The 24666-nt window shown below is 43.9% G+C and overlaps 1 protein-coding gene across 1 annotated transcript in view; it reads left to right on the top strand.

The window, feature by feature from the left end:
- Positions 1–5087: 5087 nt before the first annotated feature.
- Positions 5088–24666, top strand: part of NOS2 (nitric oxide synthase 2) — a 30789-nt gene continuing 11210 nt past the window's right edge. Inside the window, exons 1-16 of the mRNA XM_075904848.1 lie at positions 5088–5245; positions 7838–8012; positions 9272–9353; positions 11030–11152; positions 11232–11380; positions 15442–15604; positions 16380–16471; positions 16780–16921; positions 17450–17589; positions 18956–19130; positions 20034–20135; positions 21198–21392; positions 22090–22172; positions 22951–23095; positions 24257–24361; positions 24493–24542. Of these exons, the coding sequence (XP_075760963.1) occupies positions 7903–8012; positions 9272–9353; positions 11030–11152; positions 11232–11380; positions 15442–15604; positions 16380–16471; positions 16780–16921; positions 17450–17589; positions 18956–19130; positions 20034–20135; positions 21198–21392; positions 22090–22172; positions 22951–23095; positions 24257–24361; positions 24493–24542 (1856 nt within the window). The 5' untranslated portion in view covers positions 5088–5245; positions 7838–7902. The remainder of the gene's footprint in view (positions 5246–7837; positions 8013–9271; positions 9354–11029; positions 11153–11231; positions 11381–15441; positions 15605–16379; positions 16472–16779; positions 16922–17449; positions 17590–18955; positions 19131–20033; positions 20136–21197; positions 21393–22089; positions 22173–22950; positions 23096–24256; positions 24362–24492; positions 24543–24666) is intronic.

Genomic DNA, 24666 nt, shown 5'->3' with positions numbered 1-24666 from the left:
GATTTTGCGCAAAAGCGATTGCTTTTGTGCAAAAACTTGCCAGCTGTCTACACTGGCCACTTGAATTTGCGCAAGAGCACTGACTTTGTAATGTACAAAATCAGTGCTTCCTGCGCAAATACTTTCACGCTCCCGCTTGGGGAAAAAGCCCTCTTGAGCAAGAATACTTGTGCAAGAGGGCCAGTGTAGACAGGGAAGAATTGTTTTGCGCAAAAAAGCCCCGATGGCTAAAATGGTGATCGGGGCTTTCTTGTGCAAAATCGTGTCTAGACTGGGCACGGATGCTTTTGTGCAAAAGCACTTTTTGTGCAAAAGCATCCGTGCCAATCTAGACACGCTTTTGTGGAAATACTTTTAACGGAAAAACTTTTCCTTTAATAGTATTTCCACAAAATCATGCCAGTCTAGATGCAGCCAATGTGATCAGAATGGGCCCTTCAGTGGAATGAAGGCATTGCTCGGCTGCCAGTGAAGTGAAGGGGTTTTTGCCATTGGTGATCTCAAATGTGGCAACAGGTCTTCTCTGATAAACTTAGGCTAATTCAGAACAGGTTATAAAAGCACCAAAGCTGGTGAACTGAAGGCTGAGCATTTCACACAGCCCTTTAAACAATGCCAAAGGACGGTGTTTACATTCCAGTGATTCCCTCCTTCCATTTCCACCCAATCTGACCTCTCACTTCCAGTCCTCACGCAGCCTATCTATGCAGCCAATCCTCCCTTTTTTAAGTCTTTCCACCTCCCCTCCGCTGTCTGCCAATATGCTTCTTGCAGCATCAGACTTGCTGGAATACAGCCAGTCTGCAGCGCGTCTGTCTAAAGCAACACTGCTCCCCTTGGGACAGGGTATTTCAGCGTTCCCCAGGCAGAGGAGAACAAAAAGGGTGGGTAAAGAAAGCCAAATGGCAAATTAAATTTAATATGGATAAGTGTAAAGTAATGCACATCGGGAAAAATAACCCCAACTATACGTACAGTATGATGGGGGCTAATTTGGCTACAACAAATCAGGAAAGAGATCTTGGAGTTATCGTGGACAGTTCTCTGAAAACTTCCACGCAGTGTGCAGCGGCGGTCAAAAAGGCAAATAGGATGCTAGGAATTATTAGGAAAGGGATAGAAAATAAGACCCAGAATATTTCACTGCACCTGTATAAAACTATCGGACCCCCCACATCTTGAGTACTGTGTACAGATGTGGTCTCCTCACCTCAAAAAAGATATTTTGGCCTTGGAAAGGGTTCAGAAAAGGGCAACTAAAATGCTTAGGGGTTTGGAACGGGTCCCATATGAGGAGAGGTTAAAATGACTGGGACTTTTCAGGTTAGAAAAGAGGAGACTGAGGGGGGATATGATAGAGGTCTATAAAATCATGAGTGGTGTGGAGAGGGCCGATAAAGAAAAGTTATTTATTAGTTCCCTAAATAGAAGAACTAGAGGACACCAAATGAAGTTAATGGGTACAGGTTTAAAACTAATAAAAGAAAGTTCTTCTTCACACAGCGTGTAGTCAACCTGTGGAACTCCTTGCCAGAGGAGGCTATGAAGGCTAGGACTATAATAGAGTTTAAAGCGAAGCTAGATAATTTCATGGAGGTTAGGTCCATAAAAGGCTATTAGCCAGGGGATAAAATGGTGTCCTTGGCCTCTGTTTGTCAGAGGCTGGAGAGAGATGGCAGGAGACAAATCGCTTGATCATTGTCTTCGGTCTACCCTCTCTGGGGCACCTGGTACTGGCCACTGTCGGCAGACAGGATACTGGGCTAGAAGGACCTTTGGTCTGACCCAGTATGGCCGTTCTTATGTTCATTCGCCGCTCAGAAACCACTCGATATTGTTAGACAAGATCTTAAAGCTCCAGTGAAGCCCTAGATCCTTAAAATTTCCCATGTTCTGCAGGATGGGGAGAGTCATTATACAGAAAATCAATGTTATAAAACCCTAGTAAGGAAACCTCCCCAAAGGCAGGTGAAATTTTAAGGCAGAAGGATGTAGCTAAATCCAGCATGGGTGGAGCCCTGCATGGATACAAAGTTTGTATCCGAATCTATGAATGCAGATACCCTTGGATATAAAGAAGATGTGGATGTGCAGGGCTCTAAGTATGGGGTGAGCCCGTTCCTTGGACTCAGAGTTTTCCCTGGCTTGAGTGCTTATGAAATGCTAGCTCTGGTCTAGGACGTATGTGTGCGCTTTGCAGAATCGGATTTTATTAATTTATATATTTATTTATTTTTGCAATTGTGATGGATACGATCAATGTTTAAGCTTTTTTATAATTTTTATCCATTTACATTTTCAGTCATGGCAAATCATGGGGAGACGGAATGAACATGATTCTTAAATGACAGGAGGTATTGAGATTCAAGCAATCAAGGCTTTCCCCGTGCAAAGTGTCAACATCCCATGTCAAAGGAGACAAAGTAAATACCCTTAAAAATCAAACTAATTTTTCAAGCAGCATTCGCTCTTTTTACTTTGTGTCTCTGTACATTTCCATGATTGTCGATGGAAATGCTGTTGCATCGGTTTGTATGTACACAGTGAAACTGGCCAAGATAAACGAATCCGTCTAAGCCCGTTTATGTGATGTTACTTTCCAACCCAGGGAACCACACCAAATCCTATGCAACTAGGATGAAATCCTGCTAGTACAGGAAAGAGCTAAGGTAGAAGAATGCAGGCTACACAGCTCAGGGTAAAAAAGGCTTACTGTGGGCATCCATACCCTACTGTGCGGCACGTTTGCTCACTAGGGTTACCCAGATAAGCAGCCCCTCAGGGGACACACTCATAGTCCAGCAAGGGGGGTGACAGCCACACCAGGCCTCAGGGAAAAGTGTGTGTGTTGGGGGACAGCTCCATGTTCATGGAAAGGGCAGGACTTTGGGTGAAAGGGGCAGGTCCAGTGTCAGCCGGCCCCCAGCGCTGCCAAGAGCACACCACTCCAGCTCTCCTCCTAGTCCTTACAGTCATCCCGAGTGTGGCGCACAGCACTCTAGTGACGATTTAAAAGACCTGAGGCGGCCAAGAGCCGTAGGCCCTTGAGAATCACTTGGGGCTCCCAATAGGCAGGCCTGCAGTCCAGCATGCTAACCTAGTGAGGCGGTCAGAATCCTGGCTAACCCGCTTCCCACTCGAGACCAGAGCAGGAGAACAGGGCAGGATTTGGCCGGCCGGCTGCGATACTGAAGAAAACCATTATCTGAAGGCCTCCCTGACAAACCTACTGGAGCAGGCATTGTGTATCTGAGGAATGCTGCGGGGGAATCCAGTAAGAGGGTGAAAGAAGTAAAGATTGGCGGGAGAGGGAAAGGGGGGAATTCTACTGTCTGCACACTGGGGCCAGGGGCTGTGAGGAAGAATCCCCTCCGGCCCCATGAATTCAGAGTGGCCTTCTCTTGTTTCACAAAATTGGTTTATCTGTGGCACTGCATCACACTGTTTTGCTGAGCCTTTCATTGAGAGGCCTAGTGGATAATGCACTAGACTGGGACTCAGAAGACCTGGGTCCTTTTCCTGGCTCAGCCATGAGCCTTCTGAATGACCTTGAGTGAGTCACTTCCTCCTCCCGTGCCTCAGTTTCCCTGTTTGTAGGATGGGGACTCTTTCCTTTGAAAGTGCTAGATATTGTTAGAGCTAGCGATGCCACCATTCCTATAGCTATGTTGCTATTGTGTGGGCAGCCATTCCGCACACATCCAGGCATTAATGTTCACAAACGGCTAAAGAAAAGGAGCCTGAAAATGGTTAGCTAAACACACAGGCACTCTAGTTACATGTGATGGGAAATCTATGACCCAATCATACTTTACACACGCCATCATGTTCATTGTTAGGTATCAAAACTGCTTTATGTTGTCACCAAGCTGCATTTTGTAGATGGGGAGACTGAGGCACAGAGCAGGCCTGTGACTCATCCAAGAGGAGCCAATGAGACAAAGACAAGTGCAAGATTGAAACCTATGCCCCAACACCCAGTCCTGTGCACCACCTGCTGGCCCAAAGATAAACACTCTCGTGTGGAATCATATGAATGACTTTGGCATTGATACTACTTGGATGATTTAAGGCTCCGTTCATCTCGAATTTGAACACATAAATCGAAACATCGGCTCAAGCACTTTAAAAACGTTACTCAGTCATGCCTTATTTTTATGAGCTAGTAATGCCAGTCAAAAGCCCTGAGGCTTTACTGGCACAGGAGTTTTCCTGATTCTGGCTGCCGGAGCCTGTGAGACCTTTGTACTGCATGCCACTGGGTTTGCTCTGTTATGCCTATTGGCTTTACATTACAGGTAGGAGCTTTTGTGTGCAGGGACTTGTGGCGATGACATGTCTGAAATTCAGCAGTTGTACAATAAAACCCCAGACGGTCTGGGAACTGCCCCCTCTGCCTTGCACAAACATTGCAGTGAGACAGTAATGGGACTTTGGGGAGATACCCCTTGGTCATGAACATGGGGGTAACCCTCAGAGAACAAGGCGGGCAGCAGGAATTAAAATGTCTGGGAAGGGAGTTAAAATGCTATGAATTCATTCGGAACTCAGACCCTAATTCAATAGGACACTTAAGCACACGGGACCTTAAACTGAATGACCATGTTTCATCTTAAGCAGAGTCCAGAATGCTTCAGTGCTTTGCTACATCAGGGCTTACACCAGCAGGGATCTATACAAATTTAAAAGTCACAGAAATCACTCCTAAAAGCTGTAGAGAAGGATTTCCTTCCTACTGAATTTTTTAATTTTCCTAGAGCATTTCATAGAGAATTCGGTGTCTCTAGATGAAATATTCAATAGATGGGTGATCTATCCCTATTTCAGTCTAGAGGGCTTTCCTGTAAAAGGGTTGGTTTAATAAATCAGCTCCAAAAAAAACGTCACAGACACATTTTAATGTGATAATTTCCTGATTACCAAAGACACAGCTGGTCAGGGTATGCTCCGATGACTGACTGAAAAATCAGGAACTGGGATGCGTTGCATACTGTAACAGAGTATTAGCTAACATCAGCCACTCCCTTTCGATCTGACACAAAATTTATTCCAAATTCAGGGAATTTCCCTTTACAGCAGTATCCATGTATGTTATCAGCCGTCTGCTTTGCATACAGAATCCCAGCAGAGTATAAAAGTGTTTGCCTTGCAACAAGGGCACAGTACTGCTGAGGTTAAGGGAAAGAAACATTGGCAGAGGAGACGATCTCCCAGCACACTTGGAAAAACTTCTCTCGAAAGCAAGGTAAGGTACATGTCTGTGTGACTGAGCAGCCTGCCAGCCAGTTATAGCTGCTTGCAGCTGGAATAGTTTTACTGATGTTTGATTCCCCCCCTCCCCTTTACTAACATCATAAGTTGTTCTTTTCTTAATTAGTTTCCTGTAAAAAGCTGGCAGGGAACCTTTACCCTCCTTGTGCTATCTTTAAGAATTCCTACAAGTCAGAGCAGTGCTACAAAGGTTCTTTAAATTAACCCTCTTGAAAAGGATCTAAGGAATCCAGGGACTAATTTTTGATCACCTGCTGTGCTAGAATAGCTAGGACAAAACTTCCTAAAACTTTTCCATGGAAGCTACTGCTCTTTGGCTCTCCTGCTCAAAATCCCAGCACAGCGTCCCAACCTAAGACGTCTCCACAGCAACTATAGCGTTAGTTTTAAAAATTCAGATTACCCTAACAGATCAGATGTTTGTAATAAATGAACATGTGTTTAGTTAGGTTTGTATTGTACTGTGTTTGAGTTGTTTCCAGTTTGGTAACTGCAGATATTTTTGTCACACACCTTTATCTTCCCCTTCTGTTTTACTTTTATTAAGGGCCAGAATCCAACACTCCTACACTGACTAGTATCGTACAGCACAGGTAGCTGCATTCTTTTTAGTGAGGCTACTCATCACGAATGGGGGTTTCAAAATCAGGCTCTGAACTCTTACATTAAACTGCTTTGATTGTGAGCTTTTGGAGGTCTCCGTTTTTTATGTGTACAGTGCCTGACACAACAGAAACCTGACCCATAACGCGGGCTCGCAGGTATCACCGCAATAAAAAATAGTGAATAAATCTTTCATAACAGAAAAAAGAAAGTTTTCTTTCTTTCCTCATCTTTTGACCTTTTTGCCTACGGTCTTATACAATGCAGTAGCTTCCTTTTACCCATCAAGTGTCTATTTTCCCCCTTCTTTGCTTTGGGATCAAAGATTAGCTGAAAAGCCCACATCCAAAAGGATGGCAAGACACAATTGGGATCAACCATTGGCAATTAACAGAGCATTGTCCTAATCTGACTTATTGGCTCCAGGGGTTATAGAGATGATATAATATTTATAAAAATCTAGAACCCATGTATAGAACCTGGAACCCATACACCTCACCTTCCGTTTGACTCTGGCAGCCTGTGCTAGTTATTCTTCCTTTAATTCTCTGGAGAAGAACGGGAATCTTTGTTGTGTGAATGACACGGACCCAGTGTTGAGTCTTATTTTCCTGCACACAGCGGTTCAAATAAAGGGGAAAAAATGTTTGCGATATCCAACAAATTTCTGAGAAACACAAAACTAAAAAGAACTCTAGTGTGTGTTTCTGCTCAACTTAGAGCACTAATGTGTTTTCTAGAACCTAATTATGCTCTGAATTTCATTCAATCTGAGTATATTTGGAATCTCATTGCACAGATTTGTTATATATGGGGTATTCTAGGAATAGACTGCAGAAGTAGAATAAATCAGGACTACAGCTTCTAATTGGCATAGAGGGCCCCTAATGTATTTGGTAAATATTTGCTACATGGTTTGGGCCCGATTTACTGATTTAGCACTAAAATGGTGGTTGGGGGAGGGAGATGTGTTTGCTGAAAGAGAGCCTTAGCTGGCTTTTTAACTTTCCATTATAGGGTACTAGCACATTTTCCAAGTATTGCTTGGGTCCTTAATTCAATGAAAGCGGGGGGGTTGGATAATAAAAGGAATATGAGCATTCTTTATTGAAATGATAGTATTTTTCCAAAATACAGTGTTATTTTTACAAAGTTATTTTTTTATTTTGGATTTCTTAAAAGGGGATTGTCAAAATTTGTACGTTTCATATTTTTAGTGCATTTTACAATGGGAATTCCATCAAGTGTATTTTTTTTCTTTATCTAACTCTTATCATTTGCTATGTTTTAACAAAAAAAGGCTATAGTCCATTTGGTTTCCAGTAACATTGTCTTCTAGTTTTCAAACCTTAAGCATTGATTTAGCTGTGCCAAATTTAGCTACTCCAAATTTCTCTGTTTTATCCCTTTTCTCTAAGGTTTATTGAGAATCAATCCTAGTGCAGGGTCATCCTATTTTTCTGGCTCATCTTGGTTCAGTCATTTTTGCTCAGTTCTGTCAATTTTGAGGACTGTACTTGATTGGATGATTCTGTCTCTTTTCAGTTTGTTTTTTTGAGACACCATCCCTTTCCAGGCACAGCCTGTTTTCCTGGCACAACCAAACCCTAGCCTTGCTTTAAGTTATGATAAGAGGAAGCTGTATCCTGAATTTGGTGGACCGAGCTCTTACTGTTTAGGAGGAATTCTTGATCAAACAGGCAAACTCTTTCAAATATATAGTGGATCAATTACAGCAGGTCCATAAAGCTGTGGAGTTCCCTCATCTTATCAAAGAGGGAGATTAGTCTTTGGTCACTATATAACCATTACTTCATTTGCACTCACCTTGCCACGTCTGAGTCCAGCACCTCCGGGCTTGTTACATCAGTTAGGAGTGTAAAAAAATCGCATGAACCCTGGCATCTCTTTTGTTACAACTTCAGCACTGTGTGTAACCTCCTTTTCTTTTCTCTCTCCAAAGAATCCGCTCGTCATATAAACCATATTTCAGGGCTAGGAAGCAGCAGGTTAATTAAGAGACCGAAAATGATGTGCCCTTGGCAGTTCCTATTCAAGCCCCAAACCGGTAGGAACGAGTCCCACAAAGAGAAGGATATAAACAATAATGTGGAAAAAGCAGCCATGGAAGTTCACAGGTAAGATTTCTCCCCTCTCAATCTGACTCTTCCTGTTTTCATACACTTTCCCTCCTTGGAGAAAGAAAGATAACAGGAAAGCACCATCAGCTTTCAGAGGTACAAGTAAAGACTTGCCAGAGCAATCATTTTAAAGGAAAAAGTTGAAGGGGGTAACTAACTGTTCCTACAGGCTCTTCTTCTGCAGTTGATTCAGATGCTGTAAATTTTACCTTTCCCTTGTGACACACAGTCACATCGACGTGACACAACATCCTGCTTTAAATGTCAAATTTCTCTTCTTAATTGTTTCTGCTTTCTATAATGTATATAGTGGTATATGCGATGGATGGCAAGCTCCGTGTGTGGGGGTCCATGTATATGTGTGTGTGTGTGTGTGTGTACATGTTTTGTGGACTTTGGAAAAGTCATTTATTAACCCTGTAATTGTATTAATTAACTCTGTAAAGTATTTTGGACAGTTTACATGGAAGATAGTATATAAAATAAGTCTGCATGCTTCTCAAAATGACCGTCATTTCAAAGGATTTCACTCATTTCGGTGCCTACATACCGCACACACATTCAGGAGGGCCCCTTGCCCTCCCTCCTCATTTTTCACTATTATTGTCGTTGAAAGTCAATTACATCATAAATACAGAATTCTGAATCTGACACCCGGTAGAGTGTTGCTCACCAGTCAGAGTGAAGGACACACAATCTGGTTCTCAGATAGACATTGTCTAAGGGAGATTCCCACCCACCAAAAGCTGAATCTGTTGCTCCAGGTTTTCCAGACTCGTTCTCGTCTTCTCAAACCTGGCATCCAAATTTAAAGGAAGAAAAGAGTTCAAAAGTCATTTTGCATTAACGCCCTTCATTTCCTGCATAAGAAAGCAAGCAGTTTGCTTAATGCACCATGACGTTGGCCCTTCATACGGCTATACCCTAAGGAAAACAGATCTTCTAAACATTTTCCTTGTCTTTGTCCATTTCCCATGATTAGTTCACAGTTGTAGCTTTTTGATGTATTTCCTTTGTTTAGCTTATAGCAGCGGTTCTCAACCTTTTACATTCTGGGACATAGCAATATCAATTCGCAGCTGCAATCCCACTACCTATTTCTTATTTCTTTGAGTTGGGAACCCATCGCTTATTGAGTTGGTATTGTTTTCAGACACCTTGTTATGCGCCTCTCTACTCATTCCACAAGTAAATGGCAATGAGTTAAAAAATGAAGGCTCTTGAACTAAATCAGATTCTGCTTATTCATTTCAAAGCTTCGTGAAAAACAAAGCCACCATGCTAAATGATCTGAACAAGATACAGAATGAGATGCTGCATGCCATAACTGCAGAAGAGGTGAGTAGAGACTATCTATTTCTTGCCTCAGTATTGGATGCTAAAGCTTGGTGAATTTTTTTAGCTGAAACTCCTCCCCCTCCCCACCACGCTCTCCCTTACACAAATAGGGTGCGTCTACACTGCACCCTAAACTCTAAATAGCTTATTTTGAAATTTGGTGTGTCTACACAGTGCCAAATTTTGAAATAACATGTTATTTCAAGATATCCCTTAGCCCTCGTGGAACAAGGGTTACCAGGATGCCGAAATAGCGCATCTGTTATTTCAAAAAATATTTTAAAATAATGGGTAGCTTATGTAGACACAGCAGTGTAGACATTCCCATAGAAACAAAACAAAAACCAGTTATAGTGACACCAAAACGTCATGTCCGTTTCACCACATTGTTTATTTTGTGATTACAAAACCAAATTTTTTTTTAAATTTCCCTTGGCATTTTTAAAATAGATGTTTCAGTTTTTCCGTTTGAAATGACTTGTTTCAAAATGTTCTATCATTTCATTTAAAAAAGATAAAAAATACGTAAAAATGGTCTAAAATCAAAACATTTTGTGCAACCCATATTTTTGCTTCTACTTTTCAATTCATTGTAAGTTTTCATTTTCAGTCTAACCTGAAACAATTTGCCCGTCTTTTTAATATCACCAGTGAACCAAACACATTTGTTATTTGCTCAGCTGACTTGACAGAAGGTACTTTCTGTGCAAAGCTTACAGAAGTACTAACAAGTTTAGTGGTTGGAGCAAGGCACTATGAGTGCTTTCAGATCCTTGGAAGAAAGATGTCATAAAAGTAGAAAGGAATTTGTGTTGGGAATTTGTAGTGTGCCTAAGGGAGTTAGGTGCCCAACACCTATTCCAAAGGGACTTGAGTGTCTAATTCCCTTAGGGTACATCTAGACTACAGGCTTTTGTCGACAGAAGTTTTGTCGACAGATACTGTCGACAAAGCTTCTGTCGACAAAGAGCGTCTAGACTACATTTAGTTCTGTCGACAAGCAAGCTGCTTTGTCGACATGGCAGTGTAGACGCAAAGGACAGTTTAGATGCAATAACGCCTTCTGTCGACAGAACTCTGTCGACAAAAGGCGTTATTCCTCGTAAAATGAGGTTAACCACCGTCGACAAAACTGCTGAGTTCTGTCGACATTGTGTCGACAGAACTCAGCGGTAGTGTAGACGCAGGTTTAGTTTTGTCGACAAAAGTCCACTTTTGTCGACAAAACCCTGTAGTCTAGACACACCCTTAGACTCCCTTGAAAAATCCCAACCTTTATTTACACACATGTCCTTTGTTTCTAAGACCATGCAATTAATTGTTTCCCATGGAACATCATAATTGACTCACATTGAGCAAACCCAGAGAAATCAGTGTGGTTAGTTCCAGAGGAAGGCATTGGTCCAACAGAAGGAGACGGTGAAAAATCTGACTCCTGGTTCATTTAGCACCAGATAGGTGGATAAATGCATACTCACTCAAGTAAAGGCTCACTGAGGGGATTAAAGGTTCCACAATCTGTCCCTTTAATTCCAGTTAACTATGTAGCAATCGGAGTGGGTCCAAATCTTCCTGGATGAAACTCCCAGAGACACCGTGGATAAATGTAGTCCAGTGATTTCACATCCCATGAGGAATTCAAAGATGATTTGTATTTCCATTTTCTCTTTGCTCAGAAACCTCCGCAAAACAAGGTCCAACCCATGAGCCAAATATCAGGATGCCCGAGGCATTTAAAAATCAAAAACTGGGAAAATGGGACCAGCTTCCATGACACATTGCACCAGTCGGCAAAGGAGGTAAGACCATGAAATATCAACGGGCAACTTTCCCCAGCGGGGTGCCATTCCTTGTTTTGACATTTCTCTCTCTTTGCAGGTTCTCAACTGCAGGACCAAGGCCTGCCAAAGCGCCCTCATGAACCCCAAAGGCTTGGTGAGAGGCCCCAGAGACACACCAGTCCCGCCGGAAGAGATTTTACCTCAGGCAATTGAATTCATCAACCAATACTACAATTCACTGAAAGAGTAAGGCTATTTTAACTTCATTCTTGAATTAGTTGAACTATAGGATGTGAGCACCTGAGTATTCAATCGTCATGAGCAGAGCCATCCTTACCCATATGCAGAATACACAGTTGCGAGGGACACCCGAAAATTTTGGGCACCACTGGGTCTTGGACATTAAGACCCGCTGGGTCTTCCTATCGTAGTTCTGTGGCTCTGCTTCCTTGGGAGAGGATCTAGTTAATTTATAAGTGAAAAAGCTTGCCAGAGAGATTAACAGAACATCAAACCCATGAAAGAGCCATTTAAGCGGTAATGAAGTCATTTAACAGACATTTGCCAACCCCAGGTACATACTGTCAGTTTCTGAATTTACTGCGTTAGTCTATGGGACCTGAGTTTAAAATTTGCTTAAAAAACTATTTCATGAGTGTGAAGACCACGATTTACAGATTAACCAAGATGCAATGATGCAGGGGAAAGTGCTTGGCTGTAACCACGAGTTATTTGGTGATATGAAAGATCCCCACCTTCCTTGATGAATAGAGGAGTGGACTTTGAGTGCTTTGTGCAATCTGATTTAACTGTCTCCACCCTCCTCAGGGAGATGTATCAATAGTCAGCTTTGACAATATTCTCTTAAAAATCATGTTACCATCCGTCCACAAACATTTATATATAAACAAATGTCTCATCTCTGGTGTCTTACCACTGAAAGCTAAAACAGTGCTGGCGTGGAGTAAAACCCAGAGATCAATAGTGTTCCATCTAATCTTTCCCATCCCATATGTGGTTTTCCATCCATGTGTGGAATAATTTTCTACATGCACCGAGGCATGTGCACATGCACCACCAGTGGAAACACAAAGCCTAGCGGTGGGCACACTGCTAATCAGAGAGGTGGCCTTTGAATTTCTTCTGAAGTGATTGCACAAGTTCACAGCTTACAGGGAACAGATCCAGCATTTAGTTTGGTGTGTTCTAAAGGCTCTGTCTCTCTGTGTTTTGGCACCCTTTGTTACATCAGCATTTCCCGTCGTGTATGACTTTTCATAAAGTTACTGGCCTTTTAGGCAAATTTTTACCACTCAGCTTGACAAAGGGATCTCTTGTTATTCGGATGTTTTTACTGCTTTGAGTGAACACGTGGGAAATGCTGGAACATTTGAGTCAAATTCTACCATTTTAAGGCCTTAGGGATTAACACATAAAAGTTTAAGACTACAAAATACTGAGAAACTCTGAAACCTGTGGGAATTAAAAGTTGCTTAGCACATCCAGGCTGTGTCTAGACTACATGGCTCCATCAATGGAGCCATGTAGATGAGGGTTGTAGGAAAAGGGAAATGAAGCGGCGATTTAAATAATCGCCGCTTCATTTAAATTTAAATGGCTGCCGCACTGAGCAGACAAATAGCTGATCAGCTGTTTGTCGGCTCAGTGCACTAGTCTAGACACTCTGCTGTCAACATCAAAGCCCTTTGTTGACCACCCAATTATTTCTCGTGGGATGAGGTTTACCGGGGCAGTCGACAAAGGGCTTTGATGTTGGCAGCAGAGCATTCATACTAGTGCACTGAGCTGACAAACAGCTGATCAGCTATTTGTCGGCTCAGCGCGGCAGCCATTTAAATGTAAATGAAGTGGCGATTATTTAAAGCGCCGCTTCATTTCACTTTACCCAATAATCAAATCTACATGGCTCCATCGACGGAGCCATGTAGCGTAGACATACCCCCAGGGCTTACTCGTCACTTTACAGGATTATGCACTAGGCCCCCTGGTTAGTTACTATGGCGAATCAGATGCTCCTGAATTTAACACACTATTTATTTTAATTTGTCCCACTTTCGCTTTTATGAAAGAAGCTTCTGATTTGCAGATCCTTTCCTCTATTTATGCTGCCCAGAAGGGAACTTTATGATGTCTAATAAGTTCTACTTTTACGGTGACTTTATTATAATAAAGAAACTACTCTTTGTAGTAATCAAGGGATTATGAAGTCTCATATTACTGAACAACTCACAATTGCTTACTCTTCTGGTTAGCACTTTCAGGAATTCCTTGCATCATTGCATCTTGGTTAATTTGTAAATCGCTTTCTTCTGCTTGGGTCATTGACTCTTAGTTTGATTCTGGTCTTGTATTTGAGCCAGATGCAGCAAACACTGGGGCCTTGTCTACACTAATCATTCCCTCCCCTCACACCCGTCTATCTAACCTACAAAACTTCAGCTACACAAATGGTGTAGCTGAAGTTGATGTACTTACCGTGATGTCCTCTGTAGGGTTGGCAGGGGCTGCTCTTCTGTCGACGCCGGCTACTCTTCTTGTCCTGATGCAGTACCGGAGTCGACAGGAGATCACTCGGAGATCCATTTATCACATCAAGGCAGACATGATAAATTGACCACCAGTGGATCGATTGCTGCAATGTACCATGTAGTGAAGACAAGCCCTTAGGGACATGTGTCCCTTGCAGTAAACTCAATACAGACATGATGTTTTCATAATCTTTGTGGACTAATAATGCAGTAAGACGTATATTTGTTACTGACGACAAATTCCCACGTCAGCAGCACAAGCACATGTAAGTAGAGGCCAAATTCAGCCCTGCGGACAGTTACATCAAGGTGCTGAACTTCATCTTATGGTCCTGATTCCTTTCTCATCACACCAGTGTAAATAAGGACACTGAAATCAGCGGAGACCCGTTGGCTCCTGAGAGAGTGATTCAGCTCTGTGAGTTTTAAGGCCAGATTTTCAGAACAGCTCAGCATCCAGATTGTCAACGCTTCTGGTAAAATCCTGATTCATTCCTGAGACCTGACCCCTTCTGAAAACCTCAGCCTGGGATGCAACCAGCTTTCACTGCCAGAAACATGAAGTTAGCAAAATCTCCCTATAGTTGCTGATTTCGCTACTTGGCAGTTTGGTTACACTGATTCACACTGTCATGCTGTGCCCTTGAGTCTTCCGCCTGGTGAAATGTGACACGGGCTCTCAGACACTGCAGGCTGTTTTCATCCTATTTATCAGCCAGCAAACCAGTGTGTCTCCGCTACGATAAATATTTCCCCCCATATTTTGTCTTCATTTTCTATGTTATCAACACAAAGAATTTTAGAGGCGAGGGCCTTCTCTTTGGTGGGGAGTAGTCGACACACTTTGCTCCAAAGAAAATCCTTCGACTTGAAAGACTCGAACGGAAGACACTTCCACCATCTGTCTGCCAAGGCAGGACTTCTTCCCTTCCCTCCAGATTTCCCGTGTTTTCATGGGATTTAACATACCCAATCTGGAAAGTCCATACCTTCCTTAAAAAAAAAAGTTAACGTGGGACAGAAGAAGGCAGCTTATGCGAAGAATGTTAATGTATTAAACACCACGGAGATGGGTGCTCAGAAGATCAAGCAGCACCCAGCTTAAAACATTACAGCATAGCATTCCCAGTATGATTTGCTTCTGAACAAGTGAATTCAGCTTTCATTCCTCCTCAACAAAGACAGCTCAGAGACTTGGAGGCCAGGAGGAATTAGTAGGAGTGGACCTCATCTCTCCCAGAAGCGGCCCTGTCTCCCCACACCCATGCTTAGATTATCCATTTCTTTCCACTGCATACAATACTAAGTGGTGGATTGGGGCAACAGAGAACTAAGGCACGTTGGGGAAAGGAGGAGCGAGATGCAGCAGAAAGGAGGGGGATGCTGGGGAGCAGTTTCCTCTAGGACACAGACTTGCCGAGGACTTGGAGATGTGGCAAACATTGTCGCCATTGATGGCATATTATGAGTAGATGCTGAAGTATGAGGCCATCCCATTTCTCTTGCAACATCCCTATGTGCTGGATCAGAGCTGGCAAGGACACTGAACTGTGGCAAAAGCCAACCCCCACTATCCAAATGCTCTGCTTTATGAAAGCCTCCCTTATAATCAGAGAGCTTACGTTCTGCCCCCAGTTACACCCGTGCCCCCTCTTGATCCCGAACTTAGTCACTAGGGAATATTTCTGCAACCGCCTGTGTGAATGACATTCGTTCTGCCTCTTCATTTTGCTTCATGGATTGTTTCCTATTCCACAGGCCGCAGCCAGAAGAACACCAGGGGAGAATGCAGTCGGTAACCGAAGAGATAGAAACAACCGGCACCTACCAGCTGACGAAAGATGAACTCATCTTTGCAACCAAACAGGCCTGGAGAAATGCTCCGAGATGCATCGGGAGAATACAATGGTCCAACCTACAGGTATAGAAACAGAGGGGTAGGTCATCGGCTTCTGTAAAGCAGCCTAGAGACACTGATTTCAACAGACCTATGTCAAGTAATACCAGCTAAGACTGCAGCCTGTAGTTCAGACAGCGCAAACTGTCTCCTCAATCCAGAGCCAAATCAAATAATTGTATATGGTTCAAAACATATTACAAATCTGCTAAGCAACAAGAGGAGATGCATCTCCTGTACTTTACCACAAAACACAGATATATTGGGTCCCTACTTAGACCAGCTAAAAGTGAAATCCCCCTATGTATATGTTGGGTCAGGAGATGAGAGGGAAGGACAGTGTGTGTGTGTGTGAGAATGACAGAGGCACACACAGTGTGACACACAGATTTGCACTGCCAAGCTCCCTCCATCCCCTTCTCTCTGTGTGGAGATAGGGCACAGAAGTGGGGGGAGGAGGAACATCCTCTTCTCCCTCCCACACCCTGCACAGCAAGCAGAAGGCTCCCAAGGGGCAGCTCCAAGGTAGGGGGTAGGAGCAGTATGACAGTGGGTGGAGGGGCAACTGAAGTGCCAGTACTTGATAGCCTCTTGGCCAGACGAGTCAGGATCACCCATCAGAGGCTCCAAGATTCACTGGTTGGTGACTATTGCCTTATCCCCTAAGCCACGCCAGAGATAAGTCTAAGCTATTGCTCCTTAACCTTACATTCTGACAGTGAACTGCATAAGAAAAATCATCCTAAACCCTCATTCCTAAATCAATTCTTTTTCATACATTGCTTCTGGGAATATGTAGGTGTTTGATGCACGGGACTGTACGACCGCCAAGGAAATGTTTGAACATATCTGTCGTCATCTTGAATACTCCTCCAACAATGGAAACATCAGGTACTTGCTCTTATATCCCAGCATTGGTATTTCAAACTCTAGTTTTGGGCTCTTGACCCGGGGTTACATTCAGAACCCCCCACCCTGCAAAAGCGCTAGGCTGTTTAGAAGCTTTTGGACCCCGTCTCCATATTTAACTCCCTCCTTTATCCTATCTCATCATATCTTGAAGGTCTGTCAGTTGCTCAGCCCCTGGAGAATGAGTGGGTGTTGGGCTTTTTAAAAAATTGTTTGCAAACTGTCAGATAGCTAGTACAAGGAACCATGTGATTTGCTGTGTTTTAATGGGAGTTGATTTCTCTGGGCAGATCGGCCATCACTGTCTTTCCACAGAGGACTGATGGGAAACATGATTTCCGTGTATGGAACAGCCAGCTCATCCGATATGCTGGGTACCAAATGCCAGATGGCTCCATCTTGGGAGATCCAGCTAGTATGGAGCTGACACAGGTACATGTTCCAACAGAACTCACCAAACCACCCTCCGTCTTATCTAGCCCATAGACCAGATTTTCAATATGTGGCTCCCTCTTCTAATCCCACTCCCATAAGGTCAAGGGGAGACTTTTATTGTACTTAGTGGATACTTTTTCTCCCGTACCTTTCTGGAGCAGGAGGGAAGAATGAGGGTGGGCAAAAGGGATGGGTGGAGCCTTGACGCCAATGCACCAACCAGCACGTCTTACCTGGCAAAAGGGGGAGGGGCTGCCATGTATTGCTCTTACTCCGCTCCATCCCAGAACAAGGGATGATTGTCTCTGAAACACACTGCCTCTTAGACCTACCTCTGGGGAGGGGCGATTTATGTTCCACCCCCCAATCGGGGCGTGCGATGGCACCTACATGAACATGGCGTGGCTTTAGTTGAACGGGGAATGTAGTTTTTAACATCAGACAGTACGTAAGGAGTTAACCTGTTTTTGTCTTCAAACCCATGGAAAAAAACCCAAAACAAAAACCCACTTTCTTTCCTTTCAGTTATGCATTGATCTTGGGTGGAAGCCCAAGTATGGCCGCTTTGATGTACTTCCACTGATCCTCCAAGCAAACGGCCAAGACCCGGAAATATTTGATCTGCCGCCAGAACTTGTCCTTGAAGTGTCAATGGAACATCCAAAGTAAGCATGATTTAGATAATCACATCTGTGCCGTACCTTGACTACTGGGCTATTGTTAGGCCCAGTTTATTAGTTTGTGCCCTGTGGCAGGTTCCTTTATTAGTTCTTTGTGAGGGTGAAATTATGTTGAATTAACCCCAGAGATAAAATGTATGTCACAGCACTTGAGTTTCATTGAAATTAGCACAGGATATTAGCATTTTTGCAGGACGTATTTGGGGGTTCTTAGATCTGTTTTAGTCCTAGCCAAAAGTACATTGCTTTTAAAATGGGCACAGTCATAATTGTTTGTGTAAAATACTTGTAGGGGGTATTTCTTCTTGCCCTCAAAGCCTTGACTCACCAAAGCATGTAAGCAAGATGAACACTGCTCAGCAAATTGCTTGGATCCTGATTTAGCAAAGCACTGCTCTTTGGGACAACCGTTAACGGGAATTACGCACATTAAAGGGAAGGATATGTTTAAGGGATGGCTGGAACTGCAGCCTTAACATTAAACATGCAAGGAAGCTCAAGCATGTGTTCAAAAGCTTTGCTGAATCGGGGCCCGAGCAGGCATTGCAGACAACAGCCTATGACGTCTATCAGCCAGTAGACTTATTTCTTAAAATCTAGTGGGACAGGTCTGTGCTTTGCAGCAGTAGGTTGAACCCTGCAGATGATTCATGAGAAGGGCCATTATGGTGTAAATCCATCATGTCCAACACACTAGCCAGTAGCCACATGTATTTGGCTGGCTGAGTCTGGCTAGTTCCCTTCAGAACTGGGTGGATGCCACGGGTGTAAATCAATGCGTCTGTATTGCTTTCAGTAGAGTTCTTCTGATTTACACCAACTGAAGATCTGACCCTTGTACATTTCATTTCCTGCTCTATGGAATTCCTGTTTATTACTGTCTAAGGGTGAAAGTCATTTACAGTTTCTTACAGGTGCTGTCCTATTGCAACCTGGGTTCTGCCCAGCTCTTTAAATTGCTCTCTGCTGAGCTCTTGCTGAAGCTACACACCAGGGCACACCTGTTTGCTGTCACCTCTGTTACTATCTTACCTACTGTAGCATTTGCCACATAGTTTATAGTGATTAGCAATGAGCAAATCATTTGAGTTTATTATTTTTTTTGTCTTGCTTATTTCGTGAAGAGACTGCCCAGTGGTCAATAATTCTTTGATGCTATGCAGCAAGGAATTCTGGATTTTCACATGGCCAGTGAAAAGTTTGTTGTGAACATTTGCAAGCCTGCACTGGGTTGCTTTGTTATGCACAGCAGACAGGATTGTGTCTGTTCCCTGATCGGCATTGGTGGTGCTTAGAAGGAGCACCTGGAGAGGGGTCTTAACTAACAGGTCAACATGTTACTTTTTAAAAGGTATGACTGGTTTAAGGAACTCAACTTGAAGTGGTACACCCTGCCTGCTGTTGCCAATATGCTCCTAGAAGTGGGGGGCCTGGAGTTTACAGCTTGCCCATTTAATGGCTGGTACATGGGGACGGAGATAGGTGTGCGAGACTTCTGTGACGTGCAACGCTACAATATCCTGAAGGTAATGTTCAAGAGGGTCTTTATGCATCTGTGTAGGAGAGGCAAGGGAGGGCACTAGGTTTGACACTGAGCCCTGCGCAGGTTGGGGCAGGACTCTTGGGCATGCTTCCTGTAAGCTGAGCTCTTAGGTGGAGCCCAAGGAGAGCTTCAAATGCTGCCCAGCTGATTAGCAACATGTGTTTCTGTGCGTGGTGTACTTCTGTACATGCCTTGGTGCATAAGACAAAATTTATTCCACACGTGGATGGAGAAAGAGGGACCTTGTCCATACCCAGTGCTTTCTTAACTGTCTCAATGTGGCACTGCATCTAGTTCAGATCCATTGGGGTCAACACTGGTGGGAGAGGTAGGGGAGAGCCAAAAGAAAGGCAAATCAATTCATTAATGGCCAAAAGCAAAAATAATTAAAAAAAAAAACCTTTCTGCTTTTCTACACTCCTGTGTTATTAGTATTGCATGTGAATGGGGTGTTTGTTTTGATATTGCAAACTCTTTGGGGAAAAGGCTGTCTTGGTACAAGTATGTAGAGTTCCTGGTCCATGCCTAGAGCTCCGAGATGCAACAATCCAACTAATAATAGGGGACAGCTCCCTTTTAATACCATATAACCCAGAAGAGAAACAGTCCCCACAATATCTGAACATCCCAGCACATTTTTCACCCAGATCTTTGTCCTTTAAGCGAATCTCCCCTCCCTCCATCCAGCACAGCAAAGATGAAAGCAGCTGCCTGGACCGCACCATTACATGGGGTTATCCTAACCCCCACAATGTTTTTTCCGACTGAAGTGCTTACTAATTTGAAAAGTCCTAGCCATGCACAAGCACCCTGCATGGAAATTTTCAGTTCATATCCCTGAGTATTACATGTGTGGTTTTTTTTCCCTCTCTGTTTGCACGTGCAGGAAGTAGGGAGAAGGATGGGTCTGGAAACCAACAAACTTTCCTCATTATGGAAAGATCAAGCAGTGATAGAGATTAATATTGCTGTGCTTCATAGTTTCCAAGTAAGTCAGCCGCCGACCTATGAAGAGACAAACCTCCTGGGCCTGATTCTCCTCTCGCTCTTGGTTTACACTGGGCCCTTTATTAGCAACTCATGAATACAGTGTGAAAGCATCTAGTCTTCCTGCAGCTGCCTGTGGCAAAGGCGATGGGGTGGTGACTTGTGGAAAATGTTCGATCATCCCATTCTAACTGCCTCACTGGGTGCTAAAAGGCAGGTGCTGAGAAACAAGTGGGTTAAACCATAGAAGAGGGGTGGTTAACTGAATTGGAGGTATTATAGAGCTTGCTCGCCTGCAATAAACTGCAGGGGCGCGGGAGGGAGGGGAAACGGTGATCTTCAAATGTTTTAAGCAATAGCGAAAAACGGGACTAGAAAGTGAGCTGCAGCAGAATCCTAATGCTCCATCTAGTGCAGGACTAGTCCAAGATTGTTAGCCTTGGATACATCCGAGTAAGGCCCAGTCTACACTGGGGGAGAAATTCAGTTTAAGATATGCAACTCCAGCTATGAGAATTGCGTAACTGGAGTCAACATACCTTTAACTGAATTTCTGGGGCAGCCCTGCACTGGGAGGCCCATGGGAGAAACTCTCCCATTGACTTCCATTACTCCTCACAACTCCAAGGGGTACTGGGATTAACAGGGGCACCCTCAGTATTCAATTTAGCAGGTCCTTACTAGACTTGCTAAATCAAACCCAGGAAAATCGATTTCCAGAGCATCGATTTTTGCATACAAGGCCTGAGGCATTAGCGGGGTGCTGGAGCAATTTGTAATGGGGCGGGGGCACTGAGAGGCAATTTGTAATGGGGCGGGGGCACTGAACCAAACTGTAATCCTGCGTATAATGGAAACCACTTCAATGTGTGGGAGGGGGTGTTGCAGCATCCCCCACATCCACAGTTCCAGCAGCTATGGGCATATGGTCCCCCTAATATGTATTCCACTAGTGAAAAGCCTACCACTGATCTAAACCCTTAGATAGTCATTGCACCTATTTGTGCAGGTCCGTGACATGGGGCACAATCACCTTATGTTCTTCTCTATGGAACTCTTTTAGAAACAAAACGTCACCATCATGGATCACCACTCCGCGGCCGAGTCCTTCATGAAATACATGCAGAACGAGTACCGCCTTCGAGGAGGGTGCCCAGCTGACTGGGTCTGGCTGGTGCCCCCGATATCAGGCAGCATTACTCCAGTGTTTCACCAGGAGATGCTGAACTACGTCCTCACACCATTCTACTATTACCAGGTAAGGGCCACCCAATGATCATAGACAACTGAAAAACCACAAAAAGGCCTGTCCTATCCAGAGACCAGAGGCTGTCTGCTGTGTACTTGTGTGGCCACTCAGCAGAGATCCTAATGCTGCCCCGCTGATTAGCAGAGTGCCCACAGCTAGGTTTTTTTCTACCGGTGGTTCACGTTCATACAAGACTCAGTGCACATAAAAATTATTCCACACATGGATGGGAAAAATTAGAGGGAACATTAATTACAGGACATTTCACGCAAAGGGATCCTGATACATGACTGGGGCTCCAGTGCATAGCAATGATGCAAATAAATATCTAACTTGAGCTAAAAAAAACCCATCATTCACATTACCTGCCAGTCCTGGTGCCTGCAAAGTACCATTAACCAACGGCTGCATTCAGTAATTGTAGGGATTCTAATATTTTGGGGGGGGATTAAGGCCAGTTGTTCCTGTTAAGAATATATCATTAGGAGTATATCCCCCAAACAAATGAAAATGCGGTTCGACACGGTAGGGAGGCTGACCCCATATTTCTGATGTAGATGCGAGCAGGATGGGGCCCACAGATTAGAGCATAGATTTAGACTAGCAAAGTAATCTGGCCTTTTCAAGGCACGACTCAAACTGTGCAAAACAAATTGGCTCTGGATTCTTTTAAGATCTCCTACCTGTCTCTTATGTCCTTTTCCAGGTGGATGCTTGGAAAACACACGTCTGGCATGATGAGAAACGCAGGCCTAAGAAGAGGGAGATCAAATTTAGCGTTTTGGCAAAGTAAGTTTCCCTTAGATAAAAAGCTTACTTAGAATACATATGGGATTGGACTGTGAGGATACAAGCCGTCCCATCTTAGGGTACGTCTAGACTACAGGGTTTTGTCGACAGAAGTTTTGTCGACAGTATCTGTCGACAAAACTTCTGTCGACAAAGAGCGTCTAGACACATTCAGTTCTGTTGACAAAGCAAGCTGCTTTGTCAACAAAACCCTGTAGTCTAGACACAACCATACATGCAATAACACCTTCTGTCGACAGAACTCTGTCGACAGAAGGTGTTATGCCTCGTAAAATGAGGTTTACCAGCGTCGACAAAACTGCTGAGTTCTGTCGACGTTATGTCGACAGAACTCAGCGGTAGTGTAGATGCAGGTATAGTTGTGTCGACAAAAGTCAACTTTTGTCGACAAAACTCAGTAGTCTAGACACACCCTTAGCGTTAGGGTGTAGACACTCCAGTTCTGGGTTTTTGGTTTGCTTGTTACAGCAACCTGGGTTAATCGAATCATTCAACTCTGGACCCAGATTACCCACAATTTGTGGCTGTTCCTGTAACCCACACACCAACTGGGTGTGGTTCACCATCCCATGTAGAGGCACTGAGACCACTGACCGAGAGAAAGAACAGCCTTCGCTGAGAGCCAGCAGGCTTTTAGCTCACGTGGCAGAGGCTCGGGTCCTAAGTTCCAGTGGTCCCAGGCTTTCCCCCGCGGCTTTGAAAATCAGGGCAGAATGTTTTGGCGACTACATGACAAGCTGCATGTGACTTTTCCCAGGGCCGTATTCTTTGCCTCTGCATTGATGCAGAAAAAAATGGCAGCCCGGACCAAGGTGACGGTGATCTATGCAACGGAGACTGGGAAATCTGAAACACTGGCCAATAACTTGTGTGCCTTGTTCAACTGCGCCTTCAGCACCCAGGTGAGCGTCCATCCATGCTGCATAGCTAGGTCAGGGCAGTTTCAGGCAGAGAGAGAAATCTTTATGCATTAGAGAAGAAAAGTTAAGAAACTCAGGAATACGAGCATCTACTAGATGCTGCAAACAGACCCTGGGAATGTTGAATGCCCGAGGAAAGCAAAGTCTGGACAGTCAGTGTCTTTAGTTTTTGTGTATCTTGCCACTCACTCTTTGTTAATCAGACTATTGTCTCAATAAGAAACGCTATCTGATGCACATTTAATGGCATCTGTCAGGAAAATATCCTGACACTGACACGGCAGCACCTACTCGCAGCTGACACATGCAGTCTAAAAGGGTGTCACAAGGAGGAAGGAGAAAATTTGTTCCTCTTGGTTTCTGAGGACAGGACAAGGAGTAATGGGCTTAAAGTGCAGCAGGGGAGGTTTAGATTGGACATTAGGAAAAAATTCCTAACTGTCAAGGTGGTCAAATATTGGAATAAATTGCCAAGGGAGGTGGTGGAATCTCCCTCTCTGGAGATATTTAAGAACAGGTTAGATAGACATCTGTCAGGGATGGTGTAGACGGAGCGTGGTCCTGCCTTGAGGGCGGGGGGCTGGACTCGATGACCTCTTGAGGTCCCTTCCAGTCCTATTATTCTATGATTCTATGATAATGTGGATTAATGACAAATTCTCACAGTCACGGATGACTTTTATTTCTACCAGTGTCAAAGGGCTCTATGACAGCATCACACTTGGCCTTCAATCAGGTCATTGCTGCTGTAGGGGGGGGAATACAGCAGCTGTTGCAGATGGATCTGAGGACCAGAGAGGGAGTTTATTACTATTTGTAAACTCGGAGGCCCCAGCTGAGAGTGGGGCCCCATAGTGCTAAATGCTGCACATGTACAAACACACACAGAGAGTACTTTCCCTGAGGATTCAGGTCCTGAACCTCAAAAGGTAGATAGATGCCAAACTTCCATTCATTTCAATGGGGGTAGGTGCCTAAATACTGTCTCTGCCTCACAGTCTAAATAGAAAACACAGACATGGGATGGCTGTGTCTAGCTTTCACTGCCTCCCCTCCCCCGGGTTAGTAGTGCCCTGAAAAACTTTCACAGACGGTCTTCATTTATGCCATATAACAATAGCTGAGGAACTTCGTTTCTTCCAGGTCCTCTGCATGGACGAATACAAGCTCAGCGACCTGGAGAAAGAAACCCTCCTTCTAGTGGTGACCAGCACTTTTGGAAACGGCGACTCACCAGGCAATGGCAAGGTAACATTCCACTGAGAAATCTGTGTTAGGGCCCGATCCAAGGTCCAGTGAAAGTGGCCTTCCTTTTATTTTACATTCTCTTTCGGGAGGGTATTGGTGCAACATGTAACATTGTATTTATTTCTTAACAGAAATTGAAGAATGCCCTGCTCATTAAGAAACAGCTGCAGAAAACATTCAGGTAATAGACCAGCGTTTCTTAAACTTTTTAAGACTGAGGAACACTAAGGATTTTTTGTTAAACAAACAAAAAAAAAAAAAAGGGCCTGCCCCTTTAAGGGTGGCCATTTTGAATTCTGTTGTTC

This window comes from Pelodiscus sinensis, chromosome 21 (assembly GCF_049634645.1).
Source record: "Pelodiscus sinensis isolate JC-2024 chromosome 21, ASM4963464v1, whole genome shotgun sequence".
Taxonomy (NCBI): Eukaryota; Metazoa; Chordata; order Testudines; family Trionychidae; genus Pelodiscus; species Pelodiscus sinensis.
This window is presented reverse-complemented; position numbering and strand designations above follow the sequence as displayed.